Source organism: Poecilia formosa, unplaced genomic scaffold, assembly GCF_000485575.1.
Source record: "Poecilia formosa unplaced genomic scaffold, Poecilia_formosa-5.1.2 Scaffold410, whole genome shotgun sequence".
Classification (NCBI taxonomy): Eukaryota; Metazoa; Chordata; class Actinopteri; order Cyprinodontiformes; family Poeciliidae; genus Poecilia; species Poecilia formosa.
Genome location: NW_006800349.1, coordinates 29,875 through 52,917, shown reverse-complemented (window position 1 = coordinate 52,917; position 23,043 = coordinate 29,875). Strand labels below are relative to the sequence as shown.

General features: G+C 38.0%; 1 protein-coding gene and 1 long non-coding RNA gene across 2 annotated transcripts in view; one reads left to right on the top strand and one right to left on the bottom strand.

The window, feature by feature from the left end:
* Positions 1-1,077: 1,077 nt before the first annotated feature.
* The window catches only part of LOC103155053 (cubilin-like), a gene marked incomplete at its 5' end in the record, with an annotated part of 46,450 nt that continues 24,484 nt past the window's right edge, over positions 1,078-23,043 (bottom strand). The window contains 12 exons of the mRNA XM_016663239.1: positions 1,078-1,647; positions 2,225-2,460; positions 2,791-2,956; positions 8,829-9,010; positions 9,119-9,263; positions 11,793-12,001; positions 12,258-12,420; positions 15,013-15,212; positions 18,623-18,840; positions 18,985-19,114; positions 22,576-22,761; positions 22,869-23,018. Coding sequence (XP_016518725.1) covers positions 1,540-1,647; positions 2,225-2,460; positions 2,791-2,956; positions 8,829-9,010; positions 9,119-9,263; positions 11,793-12,001; positions 12,258-12,420; positions 15,013-15,212; positions 18,623-18,840; positions 18,985-19,114; positions 22,576-22,761; positions 22,869-23,018 — 2,093 coding nt within the window. The remainder of the gene's footprint in view (positions 1,648-2,224; positions 2,461-2,790; positions 2,957-8,828; positions 9,011-9,118; positions 9,264-11,792; positions 12,002-12,257; positions 12,421-15,012; positions 15,213-18,622; positions 18,841-18,984; positions 19,115-22,575; positions 22,762-22,868; positions 23,019-23,043) is intronic.
* LOC107833578 (uncharacterized) lies at positions 3,275-6,727 on the top strand. The gene is made up of 3 exons (XR_001659341.1): positions 3,275-3,286; positions 4,623-4,628; positions 6,537-6,727. It is a non-coding gene; the product is annotated as an uncharacterized LOC107833578 (long non-coding RNA).

The window sequence follows — 23,043 nt, the reverse complement described above, 5'->3', positions numbered from 1 at the left end:
CATGTGAATCTTTAAGATTATTTCAATGTTGGTGATCTTTTGTTACCGTGATCTTTTTCCAAAGGTCATACTGCAGCACTTGATAGTAGACCTGGCTCAGTAACTGGTATGGAGGGGCGATGTATGCGTCACAGCATACCAATGTTGATAACTCACATGGCTGAGGAAGCAATCTGTACGGGCAGGTTGAGAAGGTGGGAACCGGAATGGATCAAATGTTAAGGGAAGGGTGGGGGTCAAGAAATTTGAAAGAACAGCCCTTTGGGGGGATTAAACAGGCATTATATGTACTTTGCAATACATTTAGAACAATATTCTAAAAGATGAAAAAAATCTCATAATTTTTTTGTCTATGAACCTCAACAACTGCATCAACATCAAGAAAGTTGACTTCTTTTTGAAAATTTACTCTTCATATTCAAGCCTTGTTGCAAGGGATCAATTTAGATTTGCTTTGGTTCAATTTAGTAATTAAATAAAACTATGATAAAACCACCTCATATTTGTCAAATTTGTTTTTAAAGTCTTATTAATCAGGGCTGTGTCAAGATTTCATAAGGCACATGTTACTAAGGTTAAAACACTGTTCACATGTCAACATCAGCCTGAAAATGACAACTTAAACAGCTAGTTTCAGTTTTGGTCATTACCAGTTTGTGATGTGAATCTGAGGAAAAGTTGCCCTACTCCTCAGCACAGAACTCTCTCTCTGAGATATTTGAAGAGTTTCTTACATGTATACCCATGTCAAGTCACCCACCAACATCTGAAAAGAGCAGGACTTCATTTCCTCTTAAATTTCTCAGACAGTTCTTGGTGGATTTACCAGTTTACTTTGGGTCATAAGTTTCAAATTTTCCAAGGCAGCTTTTGGTTCTTTCAAATTCACAAATACAATTTTCACTTTCAGACCTCTCATGAACGTTCATATTGTGCAATCTCTCTCTTACAGGCACTTATTCCAAATTTTATGATCAATTCTCAATTTTGTATCCGACTTTGAGGTAAATACAGATAAAGTCATGGTAATAAGGCATTTTACCATTTCATGTAGAAACTGAAAGTAATAGTCGAAACGTAGATTAAAGGTTATATTTATTCAGTTGGCTTCAAAATGTTCACAGACTGATACATTCCTGTTATCATACTCTTGAGTCTGAGCTGGAATGACATCATTTCCTGATAACCCTGTCCTGTAAAACCATTTCTAATAATCTGAGTTCAATCGATTCCAGTACACCAAGAGGAAATGTCAAGCTTTGCAAGCATCTAGTGTGAATTTGATTTCAACCCCACAAATAAAAATCAATGTTTACTTCTGTAAACATTGACTTACAGAAGTAAACATTGATTAAAGTAATCAATGTTTGACCATAATACATTTATAAAAGTCCAGCTTAAAGAACAATACAATAATTTTAATAATATGGTTCATTACACTGAAATATGTTTTCATCAAGTGTTTAATGCTTGAGTGTTTTCAATATGATTAATATGTCTATTGTATGCATGTCACAACATCAAAACAATATTTGTTTTTCAGCTGCTCCAAGTGAGTCTGAAGCCTGATGGTAAGGTGGAGACCTGGCCTTGGAAAACAATATAAACGTGGTTGGAGGAGGCGCTGAAAGGAGCAATGTTGGTTTCCTAAAACAAACACAGAAAGGAGACAAGGATGTGGGATAGGATTAATATTTACTAGACAGACAGACAGATATTATATATATATAATTACATTTATTTATTAATAAATTTATACCAGTTTAAATTTATAAAAGTTACATTTGATCTGAAGATCAAATTTAATCTTTTTAAACTTGTGACGTATGTTGCACAAGTTAGCACACAGAGTAATTACCACTGTCCTCTGGGATGACTTTGACAAACAGGACTGCACATGTCAACACAGTGGCAGCAGCTCTGCGCTGCCTAAAGGTGCCTGTTTAAAAGTCAGCAAAGTGGACAGGTGGTGCCTATTTCCAGGGCAAGAGGTGGATACACAACGTCCTAAATCATAGGCCAATTTGTCCTTTAATTATTAGATGCTCACCTATCCTGTTTTAGTCATAATCACATGCATGTTTTATTTGGGTTAATAATGTGCGTATTTTCAAAAACTCTTGCTACTGAGGACTATTTGACCCAATGTAGGCTCATACCATATACCTTAGTTGTTTAAGAAATTTCTAATTACTTTATTTATATGGTCTCATGAGCGACATACCACTCCACAGTAAGGTCCAACAGGAGCCGAGGATGTATCTGGGCCATCATATAACTTCAAGAAGTTGTTTTGACAGTTTCCTGGGTCATCAATACTGAACTGGGCAAAGGTGATGGTCACCACATGACCTCTAGGTGCCTTGATGCTCCATTCACAATAAGTATTGTTTGGGTAACTTCCTGGGTAGTTGGGGCTTGAGAATGAACCATGGTCTCCATAAAGGATGCCGCCACACCCTACAAGAAATAAGAGAAAGCCACAATTTAATACTGCAGGGAACTGTTTGATCCCATGGTTTCCAATCTGTGTAATAAAGTGCAATTACAGCTAAAAATGAGAAACAAGAATTTATTTTATTGAAGAACAAAAATGCCAGCTAAAAAATAATCTATGATTGTATATTCAGTAAAGCCACTATATGTTCACCATCATTTATGAATAAAATATGGAAGTGACAAAGCCTCCATCGTACAATGATCAACACCAAGTATGACAAATTAAGAGAGTTGGGGGTTGAAATCTTTCACTGAACATAACAAATTAGTTTGTGGAAATTGAGTCCTGACCATGTGGAGAAGAGGTCCATGTGGCATCAAATCCATCTCGGGCAGTAGAGAAGTCACTCTTGAAGCGTAGGTACAGCTGGTTGGATTGTGGGAAGATGGGGTTGGGTAGCGTTTGACCACAGAACTTACCAATCAACTGTGAGTCTGCTGTACTTCCATTACGGATCTGAGTAACAACACAAAGTGTTGTCATTCAATGAAAAGGATCAGACAAAAACATACACAGATGAGGCGGTCAGAGATATTGCACATAAAAGGTCAAACTAAAGCCGAAACAGTTTTGAAGATATCTCCAGAAAATGAATTGCAGGTGGTATACAGCTCAATGTTACCAATCCAACTGGTACCGAAATGTACATGGTTTTCATTAGAAATTAAATGGAATTAAAATTTTACTTTATTTCAAATACTATTTACGCTTTTTGAGATGCCAGTCAGCTATAATAAACACCTTGTGGCCATGGTTATGTGCACTGGTAAAATCTTTCCAACTGCAGTATCCAAAACCAGAGAGATTATTTGTTAAAGGAATTTTCTGTACCACTCTAATATCAACTAATGTATACTGAAACTAGGGATTTATTAACTGGTAAATGGAGTATATTTGTCTAGTCTATAGGATTCCAAAGCAATTCACACTACATTCAGTCATTCACCCATACATTCAAACAGTTGATAGTCTCAAGCTACTGGATAGTAGCTACAACTGACCTGGGGGACACTGATAGAAGTGAGGCTGCAAAGACCCGGCACCACCAGACCCTGTTCTGACCACCACCAGCAGGTGGGTGAAGTGTCTTGCCCAAGGACACAATGACAGAGGCAGACAGAGCAGGAATCAAACCAGCAACCCACCGACAAACTCTTACCACCGTCACTACAATCGTTGCTAATCAATATAGAGTACATTATGTTGACCAAATTAAAATATTAATAATAATAATTAAAGCTTCAAACAGCCTCAAACGGCCCTCACAGCCCAGTGCTGCTCCAGCCTCATGGCGACTGCGGGGTTAAAGCAAAGCCACTCGCTCACCACCATCAACGCTCTCGCTCAGCCCATCCTATAAGCGATACACACTGATGTGTTCAGCAGTGCTCCCTGATGATGTACCAAAAATCTGGTGCAGATCGGCTGATGTAGTGAGGACATATAGCTGATGGAATAGCCTTGGAGTGCAGAGGAGTCAAATTACAATTTAATGCTATTGGAGGTTCACAAAAGTTTGGTGCAAATCGGATGATGCGTGTATGATTTAGAGAACTATATGCATACGGCAAGGGATTGAAACTCGCCATTCAGCCACACCCACATGGTTCAGCCAGCATTCAGCGTTGACAGACTTCATCATCATGTCATTTGTATAACTTGGCACAGGTTTAAAACTATGTGAATCAAAGAGTAAAAGTAAGACACCCAGCAGAAAAAAACAGGTGACTTCTTATTGGAAGTGGGCAGGGCTAAGGTTATGTCATCTATTGACCATGTAAATGTGATGAGGGCTGGTCTGTAGTGAGACATAGAAAGTGTCATTCAGCTGTGACCTTGTATATGGACGTTATTCCACCTTGATAATTCTTTGTGAATAGTCAGATTTTGGCACTAATCCACGCCCACGTGCTTTGATGTACGAAAAATCATTTGATAACTTTTGACCTTCAATGCCTCAAGACTGTGCTGAGGGATTCTGAAGTCTATCTCAAAAGCTGTAGGACGAGTTCGATCAGATACGACGTCTATAAAAAAGAGAAGATGGGAACTTTGATCCAGGCTGACTTCCTGTAGGGCTTGGACCATGGCTCCAAGAGACGTTTTTATACGTCCTGACAAGACACACGTGTACCAAGTTTCATAATTCTGGTTTAAAGTATATCTTGAGGCTGATCATTTCAAATATTCTAGGGAGCGCTGTAGAGAAATTAGGCCACGACCACTAAAGATTATTGTGGATTCCTGTTGGGGGGTGGATACGGGCCGATCCCATTGAGTTTAGTGTGGCTCGGGCCAACTCCCTGGAATTTAGACCCAAATGCATGGCAATGGCGTCACAGGTCACTCCGCCACACCCACCTGCTCCACTGAAACCGGTCAGGGTTGGAAACCACATTACAACATGTCTTGGTAACACTTTATTTGAAGGGGGTTGAATAAGACTGTCATGACACTGTCATAAACATGACCTAACACATGTCATGAACATGAATAAGCCTTCATGAATATTTATGACTGTTGTCATANCTGATGTGTTCAGCAGTGCTCCCTGATGATGTACCAAAAATCTGGTGCAGATCGGCTGATGTAGTGAGGACATATAGCTGATGGAATAGCCTTGGGGCGCAGTGGAGTCAAATTACAATTTAATGCTATTGGAGGTTCACAAAAGTTTGATGCAAATCGGATGATGCGTGTATGATTTAGAGATAACTATATGCATACGGCAAGGGATTGAAACTCGCCATTCAGCCACGCCCACATGGTTCAGCCAGCATTCAGCGTTGACAGACTTCATCATCATGTCATTTGTGTAACTTGGCCGATCTCATTGAGTTTAGTGTGGCTCGGGCCAACTCCCTGGAATTTAGACCCAAATGCATGGCAATGGCATCACAGGTCACTCCGCCACACCCACCTGCTCCACTGAAACCGGTCAGGGTTGGAAACCACATTACAACAACATGTCTTCTGTCTCTGTACACAATTTCATGTTGATTAGGTAAAAGGGGTCAGATAGAGATCACTCACAGTAAAACATGACACTTCCTGTTCTCAGGTGGAGTGGCTTAAGTGAAGTCATCATTTGAGCATTGAGTATTGTAGGGCACCTGAAGACGATCAATCACTGAAAGTTTGGTGCCTCTGTGAGTGTTAGAATTATTATGTTTATTATTCTTACATTTGTAATTTTATGTTACTAGTAGTTTTTTCTATTTAGAGGTTCAGTGTTCTAATTTGTTAAAACTGTGAAGACATAGTTAAACTTTCCTTAACCTCAAGCATGTTTTTACAGATGGTGACTTAGATCTTCCTGGGATACTCCTGAGCTGTAAACCTGTCTGTGTGTTAATTTAGTTTCTGTGTGACCCCCTTCCTTCTTTGTTTCCAATTTAGCACCCTGTTGTGAAGATAGGATGTTGTTTTCACCCCACCACATTCCTTTTTACCCCCTCTTCTTGCGAATAAAAGAGACAAACAAATGAAGGTTTTCAGAACACATGGTGAGCAGCTTGGAGAAGCAGTTCACTGTGTTTTCTCTTTCTGCAGAAGTTTGGTTGAAAATCATATACTTCATNTTAATACAAAGTTGACATTATTCAAAATGTCTTTGTTATGACAACTTGACATTAACCAAGAAATCATTACTGTTTAAACTTTACCTTTAATAACAAAGTTACCTCATTTTTAAAGTGCAATCAGTAATACTTTTATAACAAATTTATATCAATAATGATTTCTTGACAACAGTCATAAATATTTATGAAGGCTTATTCATGTTCATGACAGGATTTTATGATGGTGTCATGTCAGTCTTATTCAACCCCCTTCAAATAAAGTGTTACCCATGTCTTCCGTCTCTGTACACAATTTCATGTTGATTAGGTAAAAGGGGTCAGATAGAGACCACTCAGTAAAACATGACACTTCCTGTTCTCAGGGGGCGTGGCCTAAGTGATGTCATCATTTGACCATTGGGTATTGTAGGGGACCCGAAGATGATCAATCACTGAAAGTTTGGTGCCTCTGTGAGTGTTAGAATTATTATGTTTGTTATTCTTACATTTGTAATTTTATGTTACTAGTTGTTTTTCTATTTAGAGGTTCAGTGTTCTAATTTGTTAAAACTGTGAAGACATAGTTAAACTTTCCTTAACCTCAAGCATGTTTTACAGATGGTGACTTAGATCTTCCTGGGATACTCCTGAGCTGTAAACCTGTCTGTGTGTTAATTTAGTTTCTGTGTGACCCCCTTCTTTGTTTCCAATTTAGCACCCTGCTGTGAAGATAGGATGTTGTTTTCACCCCACCACATACCTTTTTACCCCCTCTTCTTGCGAATAAAAGAGACAAACAAACTGAAGGTTTTCAGAACACATGGTGAGCAGCTTGGAGAAGCAGTTCACTGTGTTTTCTCTTTCTGCAGAAGTTTGGTTGAAAATCATATACTTCATATGCTTCTCTCTCTTGCTCTCGATGAAGGCAGACGCTTTTTTCCTCTGCTCCCTCCCTGCCCTTGCCTGCCCTGCTTGCTGATTTTGTCTTTTTCCATATTTTTGGAGCCTTTCTTTGCACATCATCCAAATCTACAAATTATGGATCTGGTCAACCAATCTCTCAATGCAATTGATCAAATTTACGACAAGAAGTCTGGACACAGGAGTGCCCTCTTGTCCTGCAGGGACACACCCAGCAGGGTTCACCCTGGATTTATTTATGATAACAGGATTTCTGCTGTGTGGAGCTTGTGGATTCCTGAACTAGCGAACACTCGGACTGTTGGCGTGGACAGAGACGAGGACTCTAAAACTCACTAAAAGGATGGAATCGATCTAGGAGAAGGTGCTAGATTCGACTCACTGGAACAACCAAACTAATTTGTATGATTGGGAACTGAGATGTATCAGAAAGACTTTAGGGAAGATTGAAATTTAGATTCTTCCTGACCTAAGACATTCTGTTTCCGAATTGGCTTTTCCCGTGTGGCCTTGGTAGGGCTGCATATTTCCAATCTCCTTGAAGATATGTAAACACAATGCTCTTCCCTCCTCACCTCCTCCTGTTTCCATGGAGCTGTGGAGCTGAGCGCTTCCAAGGACATTCCTCGATAATAAACACCTCCATCGAACTTTGCCAGGAGTGTCAGAGACATCATTCCATGGCCCTTTGACGTTACCGCCTTCACTCGTGTCTTTGTTTTGCCCATTGTTTTGTCTGAATGTTGCCATCTGCCCTAATGTGTCCTTTCCTCTTTTTCCTTTGGTTTGTTATTTTGTTTGCATTTCCTTTTAACTCATGTAAAGCACTATGAATGGCCTTGTTGCTGAAAATGTGCTATATAAATAAAATTACCGTACCTTACCTTATACGTTGTCTGTGGTTCTGCTTTTATGTAGGTTTGAGAAAATACCTATCACTGAGTGTATGTGTAGAAGATAACAGTTTTGTGTTTCATTTCAGCATGCATGAAAAGTCAGTTTTTTTTTATAACTTTTTTCGACCATGCCTTATGAACAAACTGACCCAAGTTTGAACCTGATTGATCGAAATTCCTATAATTCGCATTTGATTGAAATTCCAGTTCAATCAAATGCGAAGGCTGTAAATGGCAAAAGTGACTTGAAAATCAGAACTTCAATCCAAAATGGCAGACTTCCTGTTTGATGTGCACTATGACATTAATAGAGTTTTCTGTGCATCTTGGGGAGTGCTACAAGGGTTCCAAGTTTCATGCCTCTACGATGAAGTAACGTCAATGCGGAGGGTCTTTTGAAAGTTGCCAGGTAGCGCTGTTGAGCCGTTTCTTGTGCCATTTTTGTGACAACCTTAAAATACCTAACTTTCACACATACTTGATGCGTCCGCCAAGTTTGGCGAGTTTTTGAATATTGTAGGGCCCTCAAAAAGGTAATTTATTTGACGGAAGAATCGTAATAAAAAAAAGAAACAGAACAATTACAATAGGCCTTCATAGTGCTTTTGCTCTTGGGCCTAATAATTTATTAACCCCAAAGGGAAATTAAATAAAATCATTGGTTTCTGGTGGGTACAATATTTGTTTTCTAACAATTTTCCAGCATTCTCTACGTGTGGCCAATAGGCAACTTTATGTACATAAATCCTTTGTAAGGCCAATCAGCCTATAATTAAAAAATAAATTGTGAACTGAAGTGATGACACTGCTTAGCCTTCCTGGAAAAGTTTATTCTATATTGAACCAAAAGGAACAAGATGGAGTCTAACCACATCCATCTATACTTAAATACAATCACAAATGCAATTTGAAGAAGACCACAGGTGCAAACTAAGAATGGAAAATGTTTACCTCTAGGTAGTCAAAGTTACAGCTGCTTTGACTCTCCACATCAAAGTTGTTAAAGAAGAAAGAGATAGAGCTGTTTTGTGGCGCCTTCAGAATTATGACACAATCCATGTTGTGGGGGTAGATTTCAGGCCATCCTGGGCTCTTTAGGTAGCCATATTCCTGTTCATGTAGTCGACTACAGTCTGAAAATCAACACAAACATCTTAGAGCACAATTCAGAAACCAAGTTATATTAAAAAAAGTAACTGTTCAAGATAAACAGTTAAAGAACATTTTGTTCTGATACCCACTGGCAATTTCATAGCTGAAACTGAGGCCATTTCCTGCCAGGAAGGCATCAGATTTGAAGTACACAAGGACTGTCCTGCTGTTACTGTAAAAGTCTGGTGGATGGTCATCTGAAGCACAGAACTTATGTGACTGTCCATAGTCTCCCTGGAAACACAAAGAACTTGGTTCAGCTGGAAAGTGCAATAACTAACAAGTGCAGGTGTAGTTTAGGTTACTAGTGGAAAAACTGGTAGTACAATTCAAACAGCACAACTTTAACAGGAGCAGTCTAATAAATCTGAGAAATATGTGAATTTTGAGTTATTTACAGACCCTGAAAGAGTGAATTCTCAATTTTTCAATGATGTCAAGCAAATTGAAATAAGAAAAAAGGATATGCTCATTAGGCCTGTCACGATGACAAATTTTGCTGGATGATAAATTGTTCCAGAAGTTATTGTGATAAATAATAATATTGTTGTTTGGGACTATTTTTAAGTAACACAACAGTAATGGCACAAATAATAATGCAATAAAACCTTCTAAAATATCAATAAACTTTAAATTCTAATGAACATTTAACACTGGAAATGGAAGCCATTTTAAATATCCAAAATAATAAAACAACGAATAAAATGAATTTTGACGTCTTTGTAAACAAAATTGTCCTTCAAAAACTGTGCTAGTTGAGACCAAAGTGCCAAAATGAAGATATTTATTATCCAAAAAGAGATAAACGATAAATCATGCCAATTCAAATGACTGACTTTGTTTCAATTTATCATGTGATTAATTGATTTTTTTGTTGCTGTGACAGGCCTAATGGCCATTTGAATGCTGGCACTCAGAAAGTCATTTTCTGAGAAAACAGCTCTAAACGTTTCTCCCCAAACCTGCAGAGCATCTAGGAGGGCAGGGATTGTTCAACAAAGGCTTGTGAACCATCATAACAATCAGCAGGTGTGACTTGTCTTATCTAGTTAGAAATATCTATATTTTTTTCCATTCCATTTTCCAACAAATCTGTGAGCTTCTGTCTTGTTAGCCTTTGTCATGGAGTCATCTGTGAACACTGAGCTCTTGTGGAATGCTGTACTCAGAACACAGACATTTGATGATGGTTATGAGGTTTTACTAAAAAAAGTTGTTATTTTGTGTGGCATTTGCAAGTCCTCCTCATAATTTTCTTGAGGTACTCCTGCTTCGTCCCACAGCCCCAAACAGCCATGCCACTTAAACTGGAGACTATATGTTATTTCTATTGAGCAGCAGTAGATTCAGTTACTCACTAATGTCTTTCAACACAGTTGTAAACATTATGTTTCAGTAACAAACCAAATTAGAGGCACTTTTTAGACATTGTCTAAAAATGTGCTGTATTTGTCTTGGATACCAGATACTCATGTCTGACATATAAATGTATCCCAATGATTTTTCTTCAACTGTCCAACAGTCAAGTGAATTATTTCAGGGCATCTGCAAAATAAGTAATTGTTACAAGTCCCGGGTGTCAGAACTGCTGTAACAGAGTTGACACAATCTGAAGAGAAAATAAACAAGGAGTCAGCAAGGACGAGCAGCGCTGCTGTTGACATCCAGATTGCGTTTGAGACAAACCGGAAGTCCATCCCAAAACCAACCTGAAAGCAACGCCCCCCACAGGAGGTGGGGACCACTCCTGTCCCCACCTCAGGAAAGCACTATAAATACAGACAGATTAACATGCCGAACTGCAAATGATAAAAAAATAAAAAATACTGTGGTGGCATTTTTAGGTGCACCACATAATGTTACATTGGATGGGAAGTAAGTACAATATACCTTCATAAGAAGGTGTGAGGACTAGCTTTTCTGTGGATAGCCCACCTTTATCTCACTTCAACCTTCAGATTGTCTTTAAAACAAGGGATACTATTTAAGTTACTCTGTATCTGCTTGTTGTTATGGAAATATGGAGAAATAATTCATTCATTGAATTCTTAAAAACACATCTCAATACAAATTCTTAGTTTCCTCTAACCATAAAAAGCCAGTTAATATAGACTCAGAGTGACGAGAATCTGGAAGAAAATCTGTGGATGGACCTAAGATTAGGGTGATAGAAAGGAGGCCTTCCAACCTCAAAGACTCAGACTCAGAGCTCATCACCAAAAATAAGTTGACAAACTAATATAGCATCAATAATCAGAAAAGTCTGATTACTATAATGCCATTAAAGATTGGCTATGGATTATTGAGGGGATAAATAATTTTAACATGCCATTTTTATTTATAAAATTTAAAGAGAAACTAATTCTGCTTTCATATTATTTTATTATCTTTTATTAGTTGAATTAAATAACTTCAAATCTAACTCTTCATGAGGTGTGAATAGTTTAGAGTTTAAAATGGTCACCAGCTGCATCCAGCCCTGTTTGTGCCGTTTCAGAATCGGGGAACCATGTTTGTTGTCATTAACGTGGTGATTTAGGACAATGTCTCCACACAGACATTTCTGTGAGGCTCAAAGTTAAACTGAGAACTTTAAAAATAGTTTTTTTTTTATCAACTTGATAATTCAGCTTTGTAAACATTTGAAATTCTATGTCTGTATTTTTATATTTCTGTAAAGAAACCAATTTCCTTGTATACACAAAGGCTGTTTTTATTTTCTGTAGTCCAGCAAATTTTGATCTTGCTCTTGTTTTTACTAACCAAAGGCCAATCATTAATCTCCAGGTAATTGGTTGAGCAACTTTGACTTGGATCCAGGACAAATGTCTGGACTGACACTTTAATGGTTTCTAGTGGTGGAGAGTCAATGATCCACCGACAGTAGGTGTAAGGAGGATAAGCGTTGGGGAAGGACGGTGAAGTCAAAGTCTGCTTTGCAGTCGTAGCATTCAGAGTCCCGCCACACAGCACTGAAGAGAGACAGACACAGAGGGGAGTTGTAGAGTTGAACATCAACAGAATACAATGACAAGAAGAAAAAAACGTCAATTTTATATTTTACTGGAATGATCATTAAATGGGTTTTCTTCTCCACCAAACCAAAGAACCCAAATTAAACACTAATGTTTTTTTAATTTGAGATAATGCTGCTGGAAATAAAAAGGTGAATTTATTTTAAGAAGTCCCAGGTGTAACAGTGGAAGAAGAGACAAGAGATGTTCTTACATGGTACTGCTCTGTAGGTTGCATTGAATCCTTGCTTCTGGACAGAGCTGTCAGAGACAAAGCGAATCGTCAAGAAGTTTCCACTTGATAAGAAGTAGGCAGGAATGGAGCTTCCACAGTATGTCCCAACTAGAGGAAAGTTCATATTGTCTCCATCGTATATCTGGTGGAGATAAAGACACATTCAGAACATTATCAGAACACAAGTCCATATTGTAATACATCAAAATGAGATTTATTGGCATTCTGTTAGGTTGCGATAGATCCAAAACTAGGGGGTAGAATAAGTACCTCCTTCATACTGCCGAAATATATGGACTTTTATGAAACTGATGGGTGTCTTCAAGATAAAACCCTAAGGCTACATTATCAATATGATGATGTTTTGTCATAGTGGGCTTGGTTTCTGCACAAAAATGTAGGCATTTGGAAACATTTGGAAAAGGTTAGTAAAAACTCACTCATTGATTTGACAGAGCTAAGACATTCAACATATGTTCCTTGCATGAAGCCTAAAAATGTTGACCCAAATTTACAGTTCTAGATGAAAGCATGTAGTTTGTAACTCATGGTAGTAGTAGCAGCTGACTCTGTCCAAACATCTTAAAAGTTGGCATACTGTTCAGACATAAAACACAATAAATATCATTCCAATTTGAGTTCTCTTTTAGGTTTAATAAAGTAATAATTAAATATGCTAAGCAAGATGGGCAGTTTTATTTTGAAAAAATCTCTGTGGCAGACAGACATTCAGGCAGTTTTTTGACATAATGGTTATTTGTGAATAAGGGCAGTTTTATGTAAAAAAAAAAAAAAAAAAAAAAAAAAACTTTTAGAATTTTTTTTAGCTTTATTTATAATGTTATCCCCTCACCCAAAACATACAGACTGTTTCCATGATTATTTCATGCATGTTGGAGAAATCCTTTAATCTCCTGTGGCAACCATTTAGCTGTGCAAACGATTGGGGGAACCGGCACTGCCTTCAAGGTTCAGCTTGTCCTCAGGGCTGCAGCTTCCAAGCTTCTGAGCTTCTGCATTACGGAGCAGCTCTTCCATGACTCCCACACTCAGCTCCTTTAGACCAGCCAGCAGCAATTAGCAAACACCTGCTGGAACCGCACATCTGCTGAGCTCATTATGTGAGCTACTTCTCAGTGCAACACTGATAAAAATGTTATTTATGAGGAGCCATGTTGTGATGACTTCCTGAAGGTGGAGAGTCAGAAAGAGTAGGAGTTTCTGAAAGAGGCAGAGGCCTAATTTTAAGGTGTTCAGCTACAAAGTCAAATTTCTTTTAAGTCATATTTGATATATACAGCATTTTTATAACTAAGGAAACACAGTTGCTTGATTGTGCTATAAAGTGTCACTAAGCTCCTGGAAAATACATTTTCCAGGATTGCTAAATATTCAGAAATTTAGCAAATTTCAGAATATATGTCACTATTACTAACATTGTAAAAGTTAAGGTTAATTTCTTATACACAAGCCACTGAGTGTAGAGATTTTACTGTGGACTTATATTATTCCACATATGGACATGACAATGTGCGGATATTTTCAGAATTTTATGATAAAGTTTGAATTTTTTATGATTTTTGGGTTTTAGTTGGGTATCATCGGAGTGATGCTAACAATTTCATTGAAAAAGCATTTGATCCAGGGACGTGGACTCCTTAACCCAGTGATAACATCTCACATTCCTTTGTAGCAAATAAATGCAATGTTTATCTGTCATTTTTCCAAAACAGAATGAATGCAATTTACAGTTGTCCGACTACCATCACCATTGTTTCAACCTCCCCAGATCCACTCCCTTCCCTCTCTTCTGTCCCTCCTCTTCCCCGCAGCACTCAGTGCCTGTCTCAGTCATCTCCTGTTTCCCTAGAGGAGCTGTCCAAACTCATTGCAGACATACAATGCTCTACTTGTCCTGTGGACTCCATCCCATCCTTCTTTCCTCAGATTTCATCTCAGCATTCTCCTTCTCTTAGATTTCACCGCAGCATTTGACACCATCAGACACATGATTCTCTCTTGCTTATGATCCTCCCTCATCATCACCAGCACTGGCCTCTTCTGGTTTCCCGTTTGTTCACATCTCACAAATGGGGAACGATTAATCAGTATCAATAACCTCATCCACTGCTCTTGTATCACAGTTGTTCCACTACTCTTCTGTACATCCTGTACATGCTCCTCCACGTTTACATCTGCAGCCACAATCTCCAATTCCACCTTTATGCTGATGATGTCCAGCTCTCCTCAAACTCAACCGTGACAAATCAAACATCATCAGCCCCAAAGAATAATAATCAAATTTATTTGTAAAGCCGTTTGTATGTTCAATTGAAACCTCAAAGGGCACATTCACACACTGATGATGGCAAGCTACTGGATTGTAGCTACAGCTGCCCAGGGGCAGGCTGCAAATTTTGCACCATCAGTCCTTCTGACCAACACCAGCAGGCAAGGTGGGTGAAGAGTCTTGCACATGGACACAAACAACAAAGGTGGGTGGACCAGGAATCGAACCGATGATCCACGGTGACTGCGAACTCGTCCGCAGTCACCACTGCCACTCCTATGATGCCACTGCATGATGGCAAGTTTTGAATTTGGGTCTGCATTGGAAAAACTTTGAAATCAGGTTTTGTTTTTGTTTTCTCATGGAATAAGTCTTGTATAGCACTCTATGCAGTACAGGCCATTTACCATGTTTAACATTGAAATAACAGGAATAACTCATTACCTTGACATAGTCATAGCGACAAGTAGAGGAGCTCTCAAGGTCAAAGGAGCCGAAGGTGAGATTGATGGCTTTGTTTACAGGCATCTCAATGGTCCAAACACAGTTCATCCTGGGCTCATAACGTCCATCCAGGTTTGGGTCTGGTGAGCCCAACATGCCCATCGGCATGGAGAGGTAACCCCCACATCCTTGTGCTGGACCTGCAGAAATTCACAACTAAACAAATGATATGGCACTGGCTCTCATTGGCAATGTCCAAAAACATTGTGCACTGATATAGAAAGACCCATCCATCCATCCATCCATCCATCCATCCATCCATCCATCCATCCATCCATCCATCCATCCATCAAGTTTTGACCATTTGTACAACTGATTTCTGTGTTTAAAAATTAAATATGAACTAATAACACCATATTTATTAATGCATATTGTTGATGATGTAGGCAGAAAAAATACATTTGATGAGAATAAGCACTTCAGCTTAAAAATATTGTTCACCATGGAAAAAGCTAGGCCAAACACCTTATGTACATATAATTTATAATGTAAAAATGTCTTTACTATTGAATTTATGTACAGCTAAACAAAATGTATAAAATTATTTTAGGTTTGCAAGACTTAAATCACACATTACTTCATTTGTTTCTATACTTTGCAATAATTTCTTTGTTGGGCAGCAAGGTATTCCATAATGCATTGTGCCACCAGCAGCAGTGACTAATTAAACCGCTTTTTTAATGGTCAGAAATTTTAGTTTTAAGATGTTTAAAGCAAAAATGTAGACTCCAAAGCTTGATCCATACAGTCAGTTAATCAAGAATGAAGAAACTTTCAGAGCAGCGCTTATTGACTAGTTTTTTTGCATTTATGTTTGAAATTGCACCATGAGTGAGATGTATGCTTTTTTCATGACCCCACTTTGCCTGATGATGTAACCTTGCAAATGGTTGTGTTTATTTAGTGAAAAAAGTGAACAGACTATTACTGCTTTCCATATTTTCTATCAAAGTTTGAGTAGAGCAACAAGTAAAAAGCAGCATCAGAGCCAGGGACTTAAAAAGGCTCAACAGCCTGATACTAGTTTCATTCCGGGAACGACTGTGGAATCGCAGGAGATGATTATGCAAAGAAGGATTCTTCATAGGATCAAGAAAATTATGAACAACCCTGACCATCTTGTCACAAGACTGTCTTGGGAAGGCAGAGCATCTTCAGTCAGAGCCGTCTTCAGATTGAGTGCAGGACAGACTGCTGCAGAAGATATTTCCTGCCACCAGCCGTCATGATCTTCAATAACTCTTTGAAGAATCTTAATTAATGAGTTACAACAATATTTAGTTTCCCTTTGGGATTAATAAAGTATTTTTGAATTTCAAAGAAGTATTAAGTTTTAAAAACTTGATTTTTTTAGAGCCATTGAGTTTGCATAATTTCTTTTTAGTAAATTAAATTACTACATTATAAAAGTTTAGTAATTTATACAAAGTTTAATTTTACTTAATCTACTTGACAAAATTAAGTTCACTTTACTTGAATTTTATGGTTCATACAAAGAAATAAGTACTTTAAACAAATATCAGTCTCGCTTGATTAACATAAATTATGCAAATAGATGCCTTAATTCTTTAAAGTAGATAGAACAGATGTAAATATAGCCTAATAATGCGTTAAATGCTATCTTAGGGTGTTTTCACACCTGATTGTCCGATTGGGAGTCAACATTGCAATGCTTGTTTGATTTTCAGCTGGTGCAGTTCACTTTCACACTGCATTGTGGCAAACGATCCAAACAAATGGAAAACCCCCCACACTCTTCTCCTGTGGTGGCGCTGCACCAAGAACTACTGAAGGAATCAACACAAAACCTCTGAAGAAGACCAGCACAACTTCCTTCTCCACAAAACATAAGCCATAATGGAGTTATCTCCCATCTTCACATACTGTTTTCTGCATCAGTTCAGATCTGCTCCCTGAATTCCATAACGTTCAAATTTTTTAATTAAGATAACATGATTTATTATATCAAAAACTTTCTTTAGATCTTTACCCCTACAGCTAATGTCTTACTGTCTGTTGCACTGGTAATTTCTTCTTCTAAGTCAGTTATGGCTAGCGATGTTGACCAATTGGCTCTGAATTCATATTGATCACTGCTAATTAGTGAATGTTTGTCTATGAATTTCTCTAGTCTCTTCTTAAGAAGTTTTTCTAGAATTTTAGAGAACTGAGGGAGAAGAGATGCAGCCCTATATCTCTTCTCTTTGCCATTTGATCTTTGCTATTTTCATTTGGAATGTTGGAAAATTGTCCCATTTGGAATGATAAATTACAAATTTAAGTTAATGGTTTAGAGATTCCCTCAGTTACCCTTTTAATTGTGTTCATGTCTTGATCATCACAGTCAGTGGATGGTTTACTTTTTACATTTATTCATAATACCAATGATTTCTGTCTCTTGTATGGGGATAAAATATATCGAATCTATGAAAAAGAAATTGCTTAACAAATCATTTGATCTGGATGGCATTAAATTGGCCTCCAATAATAAAGTAATAAATCTCTGTGTTATTTTTGACCAGGATATATAATTTAAATCCTATATTCAACTAATGTCTAGGTTTTCTCTTCTCATCTCAGGAACAATATTAGAAATATCTTGGAGTGACGCTTAAACACTAGACCATGCATTTGTTACTTCAAGTGTAGGCTACTGAAATTCTTTACCGTCAAAAAGTCCACAAAATACAACGAAAAGCTTTCAAAAGTTATGATTAAAATTAAAGAGAGAAATCATATTTCTCCTATTGTAGCTTCTCTACATTGTCCCCTTATGAAATGTAGAACATAATTTAAGATCCTCATTCTCACCTTAGTAATCAAACTCCATCATACCTTAGATCTGATGGTTCCATGTTCCTAACAGAGCACTTTGCTCTCAGACTGCAGATTTACTGCAAGTTAGTGGTACCATCCCAACTGAATTGGGGTGTCAGTATCATGTTGCGAGGTTGTTTGGCTGTAAAAGCTACTGGTACATGTCATAAAATAGGTGACATCACAAGGAAGAAAACAATACGTAAAAATATTGAAGCAACATTTCAAGACATCAACCAGGAAGGAAAAGCTTGGGCAAAGGTTGGTTTTCCAAATGGACAATGCAAAAAGCCAAAGTGGTTACAGAGTGGATTAAGGACAACAAAGTCAATGTTTTGCTGTGGCCATCACAAAGTTCTAATCTCAATCCGATTGAGAGTTTGTGGGTAGACCTGAAAAAGTGTATGAGTGAGTTGGGCTACAAACCAGATAGACTTCGACTAGTTCTATCAAGAGGAAAGAGACAGAACTCCAGCCGATTATTGAGAGAAACTTGTGGTAGGAAACTGAAAAGGTTTGATCCAAGTCATACTAAAAAACAATGTTACCAAATATCAAATGAAAAATTAGTTTATCTCTGTGATAATCCAACTACAACTTTGTTAGATTCCAGTGCACCATTGGCTACAATAATTGGTTGTTCTTGTCATTGTGCTTTTGATTTTGCGTGTTAACCCATTTATTTGATAGAAACACATCCACATCATCATAACTAATCCTAAAGTTAACTTACCAAGTGTTTGACTGTAAGTGGCTCTCCAGCCAACACCACTAACCGTGGCATCTGTACTGAAGATGATGAACAAATTGTTTGTAGAGGAGCGTATGTCAGGTGGGAGCACTGTTCCACAGAACCTTCCCAGCAATGGTGCCAAGCTGTCAGGCCCGTCATACACGGCCACATAGTCATAGCGACATGAAGAAGAAGCTTCTAAGCTGAAAGTATTGAATCTACAAAGGGAGAAGACATGAAACATAACTAAATATGGTTTAAACTTACATTATACTGGCTTTAAACTGCCAGTGTAAGAAAACATTGTTTCATGTTTCAAGTAAATTATTATTTAACTTATATTTTATCACACGTAGTCTTACTTGAGATCCACAACTCTGTCTGCTTGGACGGTGATGTGGTAGGTACAGTTTATGTTGTGGTGGTAGTTGGTAATGGAGAGGGCCGGACTGCTCACTGTACCTGGGGTGCTATTGAAGAAACCGCCACATGCTGAACACACACACAAGCACACAAAGATTCAAACATCAAATGTCTAATATATTTTCTTTTACTTTCATGAATATCAAAAATAATCCCACATCATGTTTTTTCTTGCACATTCTGCTCTTTCTTCTCAAACCCCCAGTTTGTATTGAACCAGGTTCTGCTGGAAGTTTTTTCCTGTTAAAGGGTTTTTTTCCTCTCCACTGTTTCTACATGCATGCTTGGTAAGGGATTGCTGAAAAGTTAACAACACAACGCAAGCAATTGTCACTAAGTTCTCGTCCAGGAGGAGTGAATGCTGCAAGTCTTGCAGCATTCTGTTTGGGTGTCCTTAGAGGGGAAGTTTGGAAACACTTTATTTGAAGTGCATAAGACACCATCATAAACATGAAGAAGTCTTTATGAATGTTTATGACTGTTGTCATGAAGTGTCATTCGGTAAATAATGACACTTTTAATGCAAAGTTGCTCTAAAAGTTGCATTGAAAGTCCATTAAAAATGCCAACTTTGCATGATTTTGTAAATTATGATAATTTAATGCAAATTTGGCATTTTTAATGGACTTTTAATGCAACTTTTAGAGCAACTTTGCATTAAAAGTGTCATTATTTACTGAATGACACTTCATGACAGCGGTCATAGACATTCATAAAGACTCCATGTTTATAACGGGTGTTATGTCATGTTTATGACAGTCATGTCAGTCTTATGCACACCCCTTCAAATAAAGTGTTACCGAAAGTTTTTAATCCACTGTGAATAGTTATTTGAGCTGTACTGTTTGAGAACTAGTATCAGTTGGAATGTATATACGATTGCATTTTTTTGTAAAGTAACTTGAGAAGACATTTGTTGTAAACTGGTACATTGAATTGGATAAATGACAAAGGTTAAAGCATCAGTGTGTAATCAGAATCTAAAAATCTACCTCAATACCAGGCTGATTTTTTTATTATCAAAATCTTAAAATTATTGATACTGTGTCATCTATGAAGGAAACAGATGCAGGATTCTGCTGAAGCCCCTGTATATGTCTCCCTTTGTGAAAATTCACATTTCACAAAAGTACAAGGAAATACATCTCCAGACAAATTGTATCTTTCTTACATGACCTTCTCTGTTCGATATTACCCACACTGCTCCAATTTGGTCTCAATATTCCAGCTACAAGCAGACTGAAGAGGCAAGTGCACATTTTTCTTTCACCAAATTAGTCCATCTATTCTGAAATGGGTCGCTTCCTGTTGTGTTCTCACTAAGGAACAAAGCTGAAAATGGCTGTTGGTAGCAAAAGACAATCAAGAAGAAAGAAAATTGCCATTGTTTCTTCTTTAGAAGCTTCCAGTCTGGTAGTTTGATACCATCACCAAAAAAATAAATTAAAAAAAGTGTGATGCAATATTTACACAAAACTTTGCATTTATAAAAAAGGAACATGGTATGAAATTTTGCAGTAAATACAGTATCATAATATTTTGAAGAAATGTATATCATGTTGACCTTTGTAACATGGTGTCTTTACTCTAAGGCTTCACTGAAGCACAGATTTTTAATTATTGACAATTTTTTTCTCAGCATCATTCATTATTTTTTCCATATGTAGACTTACTTTCTCTGCTTAGGCTACTTTCATTATGCCATTATGTTATTACTGGATGTGAAAGCGCCAGAGTTTGGTGGAGTTTGGTCTCCCTTCCATAGGAAGTCCAGATTTTAAGAGTGCTTAAAAATTGATGTGTTGAAATAAAATGCTATGTAAAACTCTGAAATGTTATTACAAGTGGCCCGAAGTAAAAAGATTGTGGAGCAGCACTAAGTACTGATCATTTTAACTGTAATATAGCTATGACTGCATTCTAATGTATTTGTAATCAGAAAATAATTGATTGCAATTATGTAATGTAGGTTGTTGATGTGTTAGAATTATAGATGTTAGTTCACTGATGGGGACAGGGTGTGTCTGTGAACCAAGAGAAAACAGGAACTAAGAAGGAGCCAGTGTTGATCACTGGGCCTTTAGGAAGCACATGGCAAAGCATAAATTACGAAAAAGGAACTCAAAATGCTGAGAGAAAAGGTGTGTGCATGCTATGGCATGGAAGGTGACCTTTGACAAGCCTCGGGTTAGGAGCAGAGCCTAAACCTCCGTCTAAGGCAGCCCTGACGGCCAACTCAAGGCAAAGATGAAAACTAGTCTGTCTGGCAAGTCATCACTTGGGAACAGGAGGAATCAGAGAATCCCTCTCAGGACTCCTGCCTGCCTCCAGCTGCCTGCTCCATCCTACACACTCCCTGCTGGGCCTCACTCATCATCACATCAACTGCCTGTATGTGTTGGAGTTCAGTTACCATTCTCTGTCCCTCAAAGTCTCCTATTTAGCGCTATCAGCTTCAGAGTTAGGGAGAGGTATTTAGGTAGAATTGATTATATATTATATGCATTTGATTCAATATCACCTGATTTCTGCTGCTGGATCAAGCTGTAACTGACCCCTACAAAACATGCCTTACTAATAAATATCAAGCACAAAGAAAAATCTAAAAGATGGTGGGGACATTGTACTTTGGGAGTCATGATTATTTATGTGTTCTCCAGCAGCACCCTTGGGACTCACATGAGTCACCAAAACTAATCCGGTTCAGAAACAAGTGCACGTTACAACAAAGAGGGAGAGCGGCCATTAACAGGTGTGCTCTGTCAAACTTAGTTGGTTGCAAGTTTAAATAAAAAGTGAAATGTGACAGCACTAAAGTTCTAATATCATTTTAGACCAGGGGTCTCCAAGTTCAGTCACCAAGAGTCACTGTACTCCAGTTTTAAGATGCATCCTTGCTCTGACACAGCTGATCTGGTGGCTGAATAACCTACTCAGCATGCCATCAAGTTTAAAGGTGTGGTGACTGATTTGATTTCAGGTATACTGGAGCAGGGAGTGACCTAAAAGCAGGACAATAGTTATTGAAAACTATTGTATAGAATGCTACTCTAAACTGTATTACACCTTGTCTGATCTAAAATGTAAAGCTTTGCAGATTTGAAAGTTGTAAATTGGAACATTTTCTGAGTTAACATTAATTATCCTAACTGTCAGATCAAATCTATTGTTGTGCAAAGGTTAAAAAGGTATCATTAGCTTGTCAGCACATAGTTATAGGTTTAATGTTGAATAGCTTATGGTCTCAAAATTGAGATGTGAAATCTGCCACTAGTACCAGTATTAGTACCGGTACTAGTACCAGTACCAGTACTAGTACCCCAACATATTGACAGAAGAGATGTTGCCGTTATGCTGAGCTTATTAAGAGTCCTGACCTGAATGGACACTTTTATCCTACTACTGTCTTACATCTCAACATATCAGAAGCAGGTAAAGTGTCCAAAAACTGAACTGAAATAAGAGTAAAAAATAAACTTATGAAACTAATACCTTCTGTAGGCACAGTATCTGTATGTTGTTTTACTTACGTATGGCACTGTATTCTGCCATGAAGCCACGGCTGGTAATCAGAGAGTCAGAGTAGAAGTGAAGTAACATAGGACCAAAAGTGGAAAAAGGGCCTGGAATGTTGGTACCACATAAAGTGGCCATTGCAGTGCTACTAGAAACTGGGCTGTAGATCTTGAGACCATCATACATACAGGTGGAGTGTGCTAAACAAAAGATAAAAGAAACCTTTGGTACAACATCCAACAAGGAAGACATGGTTTATCATCAAGGTTATTTATTTCTGTTCCCATGTAGCAGTGTGAACACATACCCTCTACCTGGAAGACCTGAAAGCTGAGAACAATCACTGTCTGCTGTCCAGCATCTATAGTGTAGTTGCAGTTAGCGAGGTCTGGGTAGTCAGCTGGGAAATTCGGAGAAACCACTCGACCCTTGGAAGCATCAAAACTTGCACCACACCCTCAGGAGCAAAAGACATCAAACTT